Source organism: Mesoplodon densirostris, chromosome 5, assembly GCF_025265405.1.
Source record: "Mesoplodon densirostris isolate mMesDen1 chromosome 5, mMesDen1 primary haplotype, whole genome shotgun sequence".
Classification (NCBI taxonomy): Eukaryota; Metazoa; Chordata; class Mammalia; order Artiodactyla; family Ziphiidae; genus Mesoplodon; species Mesoplodon densirostris.
The window spans coordinates 111,774,817-111,788,363 of NC_082665.1; the positions used below are offsets into that span (position 1 = coordinate 111,774,817).

At 41.4% G+C, this 13,547-nt stretch overlaps 1 protein-coding gene across 1 annotated transcript in view; it reads right to left on the reverse strand.

Annotated features, from left to right (window-relative positions):
• Positions 1–1,996: 1,996 nt before the first annotated feature.
• Positions 1,997–13,547, reverse strand: part of P3H2 (prolyl 3-hydroxylase 2) — a 164,450-nt gene continuing 152,899 nt past the window's right edge. Inside the window, exons 13-15 of the mRNA XM_060099290.1 lie at positions 13,105–13,180; positions 8,635–8,775; positions 1,997–3,045 (exon numbers count right to left, since the gene is read on the reverse strand). Of these exons, the coding sequence (XP_059955273.1) occupies positions 2,953–3,045; positions 8,635–8,775; positions 13,105–13,180 (310 nt within the window). The 3' untranslated portion in view covers positions 1,997–2,952. The remainder of the gene's footprint in view (positions 3,046–8,634; positions 8,776–13,104; positions 13,181–13,547) is intronic.

Genomic DNA, 13,547 nt, shown 5'->3' on the forward strand with positions numbered 1-13,547 from the left:
ATGAGCCACAACTACTGAGCCCACGCGTCTGGAGCCTGTGCTCTGCAACAAGAGAGGCGGCGACAGTGAGAGGCCCGCGCACCGCGATGAAGAGTGGCCCCCTCTTGCCGCAACTAGAGAAAGCCCTCGTACAGAAACAAAGACCCAACACAGGCAAAAATAAATAAAATAAATTAATTAATTAAAAAAAAAAAAACACTGCAGGCTTTTTACACAAGAGATAGTCATCAAGACAAGTGGTTGTTCTCCAAGTGATATCGATGAAGAGTCCTAGACTGGGATTCATAAAAATTGGGCTTCTTAGCCTAGGCTGCCTCAAGCACATACAGTACTTTTAAGTGAATTAGAAAAAGGCACCCCTTATGACACAGTCCTGCAGGTCTGTGGATTGATGAGCAAGTAGCATTTTGGGGCCAAATAGAAAAAGGCACCCCTTCCTCTAGCGGATGCTGCCCTGTGCCTGGATTCCTGTGTAACTCAATTCAGCAGCCCTGGCTCTTCCTGCTTAAATTCTGGAACCACACAATCATTTTTATTACCTCTGAGCCTCCTTTTCCTTCCAGACAGAAAGATAGAATTGAATTGTGATTTCTATGACCTCCTTGAGCTCTAAAAACTACAAAAATTCTAATGAGCTTTCCCATCCTTCTACACAAGGGACTAGACATCACATAGATTGCAATTTATGAGCTTGATCTTTTAAAAATCATCTGATGACACTCCTTAATATTTGAATGAAATTGTGTATGGTTTGATGTGGGGCAGATTAAATTAAACATAAATGCTTGAGCGTATACGTGATGTCCCAGGTAGAACCGGACATGGGTAGACTGCCAAACAAGAATAATGACTCTGTGTTGTCAGCAAGGAAACAAGATGGGGATCTACCCCAATGCCCATCTACTGAGGTCTCTGCTCACTCTCTGTGGGGCTGAATGGCAGTCAGTGCTGGAGTCCTAGCCTCTCCCAGAGCGCCCAGAGCATCCAGGAAGCATGGGCTGCAAGGAGCCAAAGACTGATTTCTTTGTTGACACCTTGTTGCCAGAAAACAGAAATTAGATCCTTGGCCAGAACCTCCTATCAGCAAATCTGAGTGCCAGCAAATGCTTCTCAGTAAGAGAGCAGACAAATAGCAACCTCCCTTTCCAAAGCTCAGGGATTTTCAGCCCTAAAATTAGGTTTCAAGTTTTAAAATCACACATACACATAATGGACCCATTCACAATTCTGAAAAAGTTGGTAGAAGTAAATTTGGTTGTATTTGTGAATATTTCTAAAATCAGTTTTATGGTTTGTTTTGTTTTAGCTTTGTTTTGTATTTAGAGCAAAAGGAAGGGCTTTTGGAAACAATTACAGCCAATGATGTCATTTTCAGAGAAGGAAACTGAAGCCCAGAAAGGGAAAGAGAGTAGCTCCAGGTCACACAGCAGAGCATAATTGATCAGGCTGGGATTATAATCTGATGCTCTTTTCTCTGTCCCATGATGAAAATGAAACCAGAAGGTTGGGTGAAAAACGGATGGCACATAAATCATTATGACTCAATTTTTCAGTCTCAAAGGATGAACGTTCTTACCACTACCCAAGATCATAAATGGCAGAAAGTAAATGTGATTTTAAGAAAATGCTTTTATCTGTTGGTTTTCTTAAGGGCTACAACCTTTACCACTGCCCATCACAGAGGCAGATGATCTCCCATGGGTTAGTGGGGCAGACTCCCTCGGCTAGAACAACCTCAGTCCCCACCCCCCAAAACATTGTCTTTGCAGTGTCTTCCTTAGAATTCACACCAAGGACCAGATGTTCTCTGGGTTAACACCTGTTTGCTAACCATCTCTGTTTCTTCAGAAGTAATGCCCCCACCTTCCTTGCAGCCCCCAAGCACCTGCCAGCAAAACTAGCCATGGCCCAGTATTACCCCGGGTGGTCCCCAAAGCTCCTGAGGGATCACAAAACCATTACCCAGAGACAAACGAAACATTTGGGAGAAGAAAAATAAATGCCAAATATTAAAAGAAGGCTCCCTTTATTTAAAAAATCAGATACAAGCACTAAAATCCATGAGCTGGAGAGCACCAAAGGGAAGGGGCCCCCAAAATATATGCAGATGGAGAGTGGAATCCATCAGAAATCCATTTTCCTCTTCCTGAAGAACAAAACACACCTTCTCAACAGTGGACCCCATTCTCACGCAACGTGGCCATGGTGCCCTGATTCAGGTGGGATTAAAGATTTCCTTCCGAAGTCACTGGGATGAAGAACCATTCCACTTCAAACCCTGTACAACCTGTTTAAAGACACAACTCCTTGGGCAGTCCTTTCTGGCACCCAGTTGGAGGGCAAATTGAAGTTTCCAGTGTAAGGGTGCTCTCTGCTGAAAACACCAGAGTCACAAACTCCACCCAGGCCCTGGGAAGGCTGAGCTCCCCCGTCTCACGCAGTCCTCATCAGAGTCATTCCTTTTCAGAGCTTGGGGGCCCTCAAGCCAGCAATACCTGAAGCAGTTCTGACCTCACCAGAGACTCCTCAGACTCAAACTCATGGCCATCAGCCCTGGGGGAGATGGTGGCTGAAAGGCACAGAGCCAGGAAGGCCTTCTGAGTCCAAATCACACACTAACTTTAGACGTGGGCATGTCTGGGAGCTGTTGTTTCACTAAGAATGGACTTACTCCTTCTGCTTGAGTTTTAGGATCTGCAGCAAACGAATTGTGTGTGTGTGTGTGTGTGTGTGTGGTGGGGAGGACATGACTGGGCTTTGAGAGATGACCTGCTGAAAAACCAAGACACAAAGACCAAGAGGGGCAAAGCAAGCATCCTTAGGCACAGAAGGGAGATCTGGTGACTCATATTAACCTGTTAATTTATACCGTGGCTCTGTACAAAAATAAAAAGGTTCTCATAAGATTAACAATTTAAATAAATATCTGATAGAATACTCTTTTTCTCATTTTTATAGCTCATCTTTGGGGTTGATATTTGGTTTGTGCTTCCCTCGCTGTTCTTGATCCAGGATCGCGATCACTTCATCAGCCTGTATTCGCTCCTGCAAAAAAAGACAATTTACACATTGCTGTTACAAGCATAATAATCAGTGGCAGAAGCTTCCTCAACACTTCCAGGCATCCATCTGTACATGGATGGGTGCTAAATCTGGCTAAGAATGAAACCTCATCTCCATCCCTACCCAGGTGCCTTCTCTTGACTTCCCTATGTCCTGAGCAGTTACCTTCCAAGATTTCTCTCTTGCCAAGAAATCTTGTATATTCAACTGCTGACTTCCCTTGCTACTTTGCGGTCCCACAGAGATCTCCAGTTCACGTCTCCAGGTCAGTGTTCAAGCTGAATTCACCATTTTCTCTCCCACAGGCCTATTCGGTCCTCTTCACATATTTCTTCTCTCAGTAAAGACCACCACTGCTCCCCCATTTGCCCCAAAAGCCTGACCAAGGTTTCTTGGATCTGATAAATCACCAGTCCTCTCCGTTCTGCCTCCTGTTTCTGCCCCCCCCTTTTTTTTAGTGCACATACTGTTGCCTTACTTTAGGCCAGTGTTTCTCAACCTTAGCACGACTGACGTCCTGGAGCAGATAACTCTCTGTTGGGTGGGTTGTCCTGTGCATTGTAGGATGTTTAGCAGCATCCCTGCCTTCTGCCTACTACAGGTAATCAGTGGCACATGCCTGGCCCCAAGTTGTGACAACCAAACGTATCTCTAAATGTTGCCAAATGTGCCCTATAGGATGCAAAATAGCTCCTGCTTGAGGACTATGGGTTTACACTCTCATTATCTCTTTATTTTTATTTTTTTTATTAGTTTCTGCTTTATAACAAAGTGAATCAGTCATACATATACATCTGTTCCCACATCCCTTCCCTCATGCATCTCCCTCCCTCCCACCTTCCCCATCCCACCCCTCCAGGCGGTGACAAAGCACCGAGCTGATCTCCCTGTGCTCTGCGGCTGCTTCCCACTATCTATCTACCTTACGTTTGGTACTGTATATATGTCCATGCCTCTCTTTTGTTTTGTCACAGCTTACCCTTCCCCCTCCCCATATCCTCAAGTCCATTCTCAAGTAGGTCTGTGTCTTTATTCCTGTTTTACCCCTAGGTTCTTCATGACTTTTTTTAAAATTCCATATATATGTGTTAGCATACGGTATTTGTCTTTCTCAAGTATCTCTTAACTCAGTTACTGCGGCAGCCTCCAATTGATCTGTTTCACACACCCCCCACGTGCTTCTGATGGACTCTTTGCACTTGAATCATGATCTCCACCCTTTCCTGCTCACTGCTCACAACCCTCACTTGGGTTCCCATTGCACCACACTCTAGGTCCGACCTTTTTTTTTTTTTTTTTTAAAGAAGATGTTGGGGGTAGGAGTTTATTATTTTATTTATTTATTTTTGCCGTGTTGGGTCTTTGTTTCCACGCGAGGGCTTTCTCTAGTTGCGGCAAGCGAGCGCCACTCTTCATTGCGGTGCGCGGGCCTCTCACTATCACGGCCTCTCTTGTTGCGGAGCACAGGCTCCAGACGCGCAGGCTCAGTAGTTGTGGCTCACGGGCCCAGTTGCTCCGCAGCATGTGGGATCTTCCCAGACCAGGGCTCGAACTCGTGTCCCCTGCATCGGCAGGCAGATTCTCAACCACTGAGCCACCAGGGAAGCCTCCAGATCTGACCTTCTTGATGAGCTTATAAGGACTCTGACTTTTCTTTCTTCTTCAGCTCACCTTGTCTTCCCCTCTCGCCTCACCTTACATTCCACCTTCCTGACTTACCCCAAGGTTTCTGAATGCAGCACTCTGAGAAGGACTTCCTCATCCTAGTCCAGGTTAAGTGCCCCTAGGATTTAAAGGATGCTTCCATTGCATCCTATGCTTTCTCTTATCCCCACACCAATCCTTCAACAGGCCCAGCTGGTCTACCTCCAAATGGCATCTCCAATCGCCCACATCTTTTCACCGTCTTTATCATGACTCTAGTCTACGACGTGTTAGCTACAGTAATCTTTCCTCTCCTGTAACTCCTGGGGCTGGACGAGGTGAGGAAGGAATATGGCGTCCCCTCTATAGTTAGAGTAGAACTCATATTTCTTGAGCAGCTTGTCCATCTGATCGCCGCCTCCTCTGTGTCTTCTTTTCAGCCCGCTCTCCGCCTTGCATGCCCTGTTCTGGCCACCCTGGCTTTCTTTGCTTCTTGACTGTTCTGTGCTCCCTCTTGTCTCTGGGCCTTTACAACCTCCTCTCCCCCTGGAATATTCCTCCCAAGGCCTTTACCATGGTTAGCTTCTTCTTGTCACTTGTCTGGAGGCCCCTCACACTTCACCCCTGGCTCTTTTTTACTCTCAGGTCAGTTGCCTTGTTCTCTTTCCCACACATCATTTTTCACTATCTGAAAATCCCCTAATTATTTATTCTTTTACTTATTTGTTGTCTTTTTTCACTAGAAGGTAAGCTCCATGAAAGCAGGGAGTCTTGTCATGTTTGGTCACTGTTGTATTTCCTGTGTCCAGAAAAGCTACGGACATTTGGCAAAGGAGCATTATAGTTGATGAATAAATACAGAAGTGGATGAAGGGCTGTCTCTGTCTAAAATGTCTCTCCCTAAAGAAATCATGCTCATCTTTTAAGGCTCATGTCAAATGCCATCTCCTCAATGAAGCCTTTCCTGGTTTCCTCTTTCTATCCTCTAAACACCATGCATTTTTTTAACTTAATTAATTTTATTTTTAGCTGTGTCTCATCTTAGTTGCTGCATGCGGGATCTTTCATTGCAGTGTGCCAGCTCTTCGTTGCGGCACACAAGGTTCTCTAGTTGTGGCCCATGTGCTCAGTACTTGTGGCACATGGGCTTAGTTGCCCCGCGGCATGTGAGATCTTAGTTCCCCAGCTAAAGATTGAACCAGTGTCCCCCTGCATTGCAGGACGGATTCTTAACCACTGGACCATGAGGGAAGTCCCCACCATACATGTTTGCATCTAATAATTCCTACTGAACTTTGCTATGCTTTTATTACTCAGGCCCCTGTATTATCTCTTCATTTTGACTTTAAACTCCCTGAAAATAAAAGTTATGTCTTATCTAGTTTGTATGTCCTATAGGTAGTCCCTAGCACAATGTCCAGCATAGCAAGTTATATAAAGAACTATTTTATGACTTGAAAACAAAGCCTCTTGTACCCAAGAGCTTGTAATTGAGCATGATGTTGACCAAAAGGCACCTACAAGGACCATATATACTAAATAACAGAAAACTAAACTGTCTTGATGTCCAAATAAAATGGGTGAGTATTACTTTTATACTCATCCATCTTGGGAGAACATCTTGCTGATTAGCAAACTGATGTAGATACAAAATGTTGCAATCTGAATGCAGAGGAGACTGTTGTCATGTACGTCCTGAAAGGAAAGATGTTTAAGAGCTGCAAGTCTCTCTATACAAGGAACTCAAGCTTCTAATATTGGGCATCCTTACCGGTATATGTTGTTATATACTCCTTGAGAATTCAGTGCCTTTAAAGTAATCTATCATGAGCATGGAAGTCTGCCAGTTCTCATGATGTATTGATAGGCAGGCTTTCTTTGCCCAGGGATTCAACCTGAGAGCAGATGCCTAACTCAGGGACTCTGAAGTTCTTTTGCACATTGAAATCACCTGGGGAGCTTTTAAAACTTCTGACACTCAGGTTACAGCCCAAATCAATTAACCCAGAATTTCCAAGGGTGGTAGACAAAATGTCAATAGTTTTGTAAAGATCGCCAATTGATTCCAGTGTAGAGCAAAGTCTGGTAACCACGTCATAGGCAAGATTTTCTAGCAGTTGCCTCAGAGGCTCTGGTCATTTTCTTCTGTGACCACTAGATGTCACCACAGCCTGGAGATTGAAGAATTTTCCTAACACTACTCTCCAGGTTAGCAAGGCTCAAAGAGATCTTTGTGTTAGCTTATTTTGATATAAAAAAAAATATCTTGGAAGAGAGGGCTGAGGTAATGAATAATAAAACAGGTTAAATGTTTATTGAATTAAACACTAAAGAGAAAAAAGGGCGAGGCAATTTTTCAACAATGTGATAGCTGCACTGCGTACTCAGGTACCTAGCTAGGTTCCTTAGTCCAGAAGGAGTGATGTGGAGGAACGCTGACATTTTGGATGTGGAGACACAGGAGGAGAGAGGAATTACAGGTGGAGGAGACTGCTCAGTCCCCAGTGAAGTTTTCAGATCTCTCCCTGCTCAGCTCCTTCTGTCAGGACCATTCTTTACTCTTTCTGTGCCTGGCTATCATCCTCTGCTCTCTTAGGATTGCGCTGATATACGTAAGTCCTCCTTGCTATCCCCCTGCAAACGCAGACTGCTGTTTTCTCCCCGTCATTTGCTTTACAGACTTTCTAAGCTCCTCGTGGCCAAAGCTATGTTTTGTTCAACTGTGTACCCCCAGGGCCTGCCTAGTGGAGTTTTCCAGGCACATAGTAGATCTTCCATAAACATTTGTGGAATATATGAAAGAATGCTTAGGGGATATGGCCTAAAAACTGAGTCAGATTTGAGGGCAAAAAGTATATGAGAAAGAGAAACTCATTTTAAAGTTTCTGATGAAATTGGATTCAATTTAGGGATGTAAAGAGGACATTTGGTTAGAATGCCATTTTCAAGACTAGAATTTCATAGCTTCATTAAGACTCAAGGCTGGAGGAGACTTTGAAGTCGTCCGGTTTAGCCCTTGCCATGAAGGTTCAGGTTCAGGTTCAGCGTTCCATGCCAAGCAGTTGCTGAGGCTTTGACTGCAGCCATCCAGTGACAAGAAACTCAATACTTCCAAAGAAGACAAGTCCACCAAATAGTGCTGACGATTAGAAAGTTATTCCTTATGTTGAGCTTAGATTTTCCTCCCAGGGGCTTGTATCCAGAGGTCTTAATTCATCCCTCTGCAGCCTCACAGACAGACACCATAATCTCTAGACACCATAATCTCTTCCCACAGCGTCCAGAAGGATATGATCATGGTCTATCACCCAGGCTAAGCATCCTTAGCTACTTCCAATAGAATAATAACAATATTTTAACATTTAATTTAATAGTAGTAAATGATAAACTTTCAGGTCTCCTCACCTTCTTCTGCCTATGTTTCATAAATTATTCAGTGAACCTTTTAAGGATTTGTTGAGAAAACAAATCAGTCTTCCCAGTGACCAGTAAAAAATGATTCCTCTCTCTTGATGCTACAGTTTATTAATAAACTCAAGACTAATTAGAGACTGCCAAATATCGCCATGATGTCTATTTCTGCAAACCTTCACTTCTAAGAACCCATCTGATTAAGAACTGCATTCATAGCCCTTCTTTTCCTCAAACTCATCCTACAAACATCAAATGCATAATTGCTAGGTCATGGATCTGATTAACAAAGTTTGTTCTTGCTTAGAAAACAGAGCCAGTGTTGGAAACCAGACAGAAAGGTTTCTGTAGACGTTTTTGTTTGGTTTGGTTTTGGTTTTGGTTTGTTTTTTTCCCCATGATCTCTAAGATCCCTGAAGGGTTATGGATCAACCCAAAGGACTTTTCTGATAAATCAGTTCATGAAGCAGGTCTATAGCATGTCTCAGTGGCTTTCTGGGTGGGTCAGAAACTCACCAATTCTCTGTAGAGTGGGTCCAAGGTAAACCACAGGGCCACAGCACACCTCTGGCCCTTGGTGACTGCCTTCACCCCATGCGGGTTCTCTCCTCCAGATGAGAAGCTGATCATACGCCCACACTTTGGTTTTATAGAGGCCTGAGAAAGAGAGTGAAAATTTGACTCTCAATTCCTATACTGTTAACATTTCTACAATCCCCCTTCTCTATCCTTCTAATGGAGTCCTGGGGTCAAAAATTGCTTCAATTTCCTCATCTGTAAAACAAAGATAAGGTCAAAACAATACCTAATTCAGAAAATAAAGTTATCAGGTAAAACGGTTGGCACAGTCCATGGCAAATGGTAATCGCTCAATACATATTATGTTGGTGGCTGGTAAACTCCATGAAGGCAAAGACTCTCTCTTTTAATTCACATCTCTAATTTTAGCACTAGCATAACATCTGGCCTAAGTAGATGTATATTTAATATTTGTGGAATGACAAAAACAAATCAATGGGACATGTAGAGTGCTGGTAAATTCTTATAATTGATCTAGGTAGTGGTTCCATGGATGCACCCTTTCTAATTCCTTATTGTGCATTTATGGTTTGTGAACTTCTCATAATACAAAATTTTTTTAAGTCAAGTCTAATCCCATGTGATACTTTAATTCCTGTTACAATATTCCTGCCCAGTAGTCCTTAGCCAATGTTTTCATACTTCCAGTGATGAGAACACACCACCCCTTCAGGTGACCAATTCCATGGCCTCCAGGGTTCTGGAATGATGGGCACAGTCCTTCCAAGCTTGGCTCAGATGGAGCTGTCCACTAATGATTAGGTAGGACAGGGTAGAAGGGAAAGAGGCACTGCTGGGGGCCCTGAGCCAGAGCATTAGATCAAACAAGCAGGCTCTCCAAACTGAGTAAGCTGAAGCAATGGAATATTAGGGGTCTTGCTTCCGTGAATAAAGTGTCTGCTCTAAGCAAAGTTCATTTTTCTTTCTTGAGAAACACAGAAACCTGACTTATTCCATAGTACAGCTTAGAAATAAAAGCAAGAAAGTGGCACCAATCGTTGTACTATTTGATAAGATGGACCAGTTCTAACTAGCTATTTTCTGAATTGACTTGATACATGACCATTAGAAGAACCTTTGGTCCCCTTCACCATAAAATGGGATGGCTAAGTTTTTCCACTGCTAACTTCAGGAGGAATATTTGGAAGATTTCTTGAAGTCCTTGGATGCTACTTAACGTAGGTATTCCCAGACTGTGTGACAAACTTGTGGAAAGTCAAAGGTAAATGGAGTAGTCAAAGATCCTGAGGTGTGTGTGTGTGTGGGGGGTGTGTGCATGTGTTAAAAGGAAGAGCAATGAAAAGCAGTCACTTTCTGGGTTACTCTTCTGTTCACGATTTGTGTTTGCTAGAGAGAGTTGCTTTTCTCAAGCAGCTTTATCAAAGTGACTTTCTGATGTAAATCTAGGTTCCTAGTTACTGGTGCCTTCAGCATCAATCCAATTTTGTGTTTCTGGAGGAGGAATTTGTTGTGCATTTTCACACAGAAACAGCAAAATAATTAATACTAGAAGACATATGAAGCAGGACAAGAAAGCCTTCCTATACGCATGGCTTTAGGATCTAATTTCAAATTTTCTGAGCTGCTCACTCCCTGGTGCTGGTCAAGGGCTTACTTATCCACATGTGCTTGCCATTGCTTGTATGTGATTAGAGTCTTGGCATCAACATCTTACAATACTAAAGAGAGGCTGTGGGAACAATTTAATGTTTTGTCTCTGATGGAAGAATTGAAAATATGTGTACACATGAAGAACTCTGGGAAAAGAAGCTATCAATTGCCTGAAGCAGTTGGGATTGGTTATAGGTATGTGGAGTCACAAAGGACTAATCTTATCAAATGGAGAGCATCACCTCTCATATATCAGGTATGCGGAGGAATAAACAAGCTCCACTAAGGACATTGTTTCTAAGGGAAAATGTATTCTGAAGTTTAAATGATTGTAAACATACGTTTGGAACACAGCCCCACTGAATTTAGTTTTTCATGAAGCAAATGGAACTCATTGGATTTTATCTTTTTCAAACTTGCATAGAGAAACCAAAATAACTAAATATCCATGTTTCACAAATATGCTGCTGTCGAAAATAATCCATGGTTCTTCCAAGTATGATGAAAGAAAATTCCTTTTGATTTGCATGTGACTGATGATTAAAGTCAGAGAAGGCTGTGTGCTGTACTTGCCTTGAATAAATGTAAATCTTCTGCTACCATTCAGTAATCATACAATTTCCAGATTTTTCCAAAGTAAAGAATTTAGGAGATTATTCTTCCTTGCATAGCACAAAGCTGGGGCATTTCCCTGCTCCAATTTTCCCTCCAGAATCAAGGGAGGGAAAACTGAAAAGGAAAACTATCCACTTCTCTTTCTTATTGGCACTGGTTAACTAAGAATTTTAATTATCTACAAAATACTCCCCAAACTCCACCATATGCATTAATGTGAAGTAGAACGAATTTTTGAAAATAGATCTCTCAACTTGGAGCTTTTTCATTAAAACATTGTTTAAATTAGTTTTTCTTTTACTTTTTTAGGGGATGGTGGTGGTTAGATTCAGTACTTTTAAAAATAGCTGCATCTTTATCTTAAAAGTATAAATCTCTTAAAGGGGAGTAGTATCTGCTTTCACATCTTTAAAAAGCAGAATTACAGTTAATTTGCATTCAAAAAATGGTGAATTCACACATATTTAATGATTCATTTAATTAATGATTCATACATAGTATGAATTAATGATTCATACATATCAATAATATTCCCGCCTTACTTATTTTCAAACATTGAACATTTCCAAATATGGCCACTAGATGGCGTAGAAGCAAATAAATCTTTTCAACCACCTGCCTGATTTTCTTTCCAATTGTGTGAGATTCAAGCAGTTTTGAACCTGTTAGCAGAGCTCAGAAATCAAATGCTTTCTGTACAGAGGCTTTTCAAAAGTTGATATTTTTGTATTGGCATTTAAACTGAGCCTGGATCATCAGTCTTGATTTAATTTCCCAAATCATGAAGCATCAAAATACTCCCATGATAATATTTAAGCTTTTTACAAAAAAACAGTGTGGGTCAGGGCTTCCCTGGTGGAGCAGTGGTTGAGAGTCCGCCTGCCGATGCAGGAGACACGGGTTCGTGCCCCAGTCCGGGAAGATCCCACATGCCGCGGAGCGGCTGGGCCCGTGAGCCATGGCTGCTGAGCCTGCGTGTCCGGAGCCTGTGCTCCGCAATGGGAGAGGCCACAACAGTGAGAGGCCCGCGTACCGCAAAAAAAAAAAAAAAAAAAAAAAAAAAAAAGAGAGAGTGGGGGGCATCATGACCTTTTAAATATACAGTATATTAAAGTGTATGAAATATTTTTCTTAATTATATCAATGTTTCTGGACAATTTTAACCAGAATTCCCATAGGTTTTCCCTTTAAATCCAGTAATACATCGTTTTTATATCATTTGCTTACACCCTGGTAGTATGCCATGAATGAGACCAAGAAAAGGGTACAAAATATGAGGGGAAAGACATAAACTCAGAAAAAAAGTTGTGGAAATAGCTTATATAATGCAAAATCCTTTAAGTTTATCACATACATGTCTCAACTGTTTTGATTTTGTATAGAGAAAAGAGATATCTCATAATCTACTTATAATTCAATTATCTCCTCAATCAGAAAACCTCTTTTTTCTACCATAGCATATGCTGTTCGGCTAAAAAACCAAAGATTCTGGCTATATTGTTTATATGTGTTCAGTAGGCTGGTTTTCCAAAGGCATTAGTTTGCTTAGGAAGATGGTGGTTGAGTTTAACTTTTGATTTTTGATCTACGAAGGTGTGTTTAGAATCTCATCCAAAGTATGAATATATAACACATGTGTGTCTGTGTGAATGTGTATATATCAAATTCCAAGTATAGGTTTACTTACCATTAGAATTTTATATATATATATACATATATATATATATATATATATATACACACACACATATCACAATTTGGATAATGAGGGGTATGGAAGCCAATGCTCACCTAAACATACAGAGCACCAGGGTACTTGAAAGCCATCTGTAGAGTCATTTGACTTGTCATAGTCGTGGGTGATTTAAGAATAGGTGTTTTTAGGTTCCCATCAGATTATTTGGCAAAGAATCAGAAGACATAGGTTCTGGTTCGAAGTCTAACACAAACTAACTATATGATCCTTAATATATATTCTTTAAATTACCCATCTATAAAAAGGAAAAGAAGATTTTTATTGATGATTCCATTTCTAACATTTTATAATGTATACATTTACTGGATCTCTCTCCACCTCATGAATTCTCAAGCTCAGAAATATTTGAAATCCAGCCGTCTTTGGAAAATGGCAAAATTGAGACTAAAAATGCTAGATAAGTTTGCAAGAATAGGCTTGCTTACGGTCACAGTTTTGGCATCCATCTCAGTGAATATGAATTCTCCTCCTTCAAAGTCATCATTCATATATAGGAGAGCACTGTAAGAAGAAAGGGAAGCAATTTGTACTCTTATATGCCTACACAACATCACCGCAGAATACTGCAGACTGGGCATGAACTGACCAGCCTGATTAGTAAGTTTCCTCTGAACTAAACATTAAAATGATTGACCCTCCTAACCCTCAAGAGTAAGATCAGATGTAGGGTCATAACCCTGAAGTATTTATTTATTCCACCCAGGTTAAAGTTTTAATTATATGTCAGACTTCATCTCACATTTCACCTCCTCCAAATAAAACCTAGCTAGGTTTAATCTAGCCCTTTGATCTCACCCACAGAATCTAAAACTCTGTTCTTTCCTTTTATACTAATAACTCAAAAGGATGTATTTTTTCCGTTAAGTAG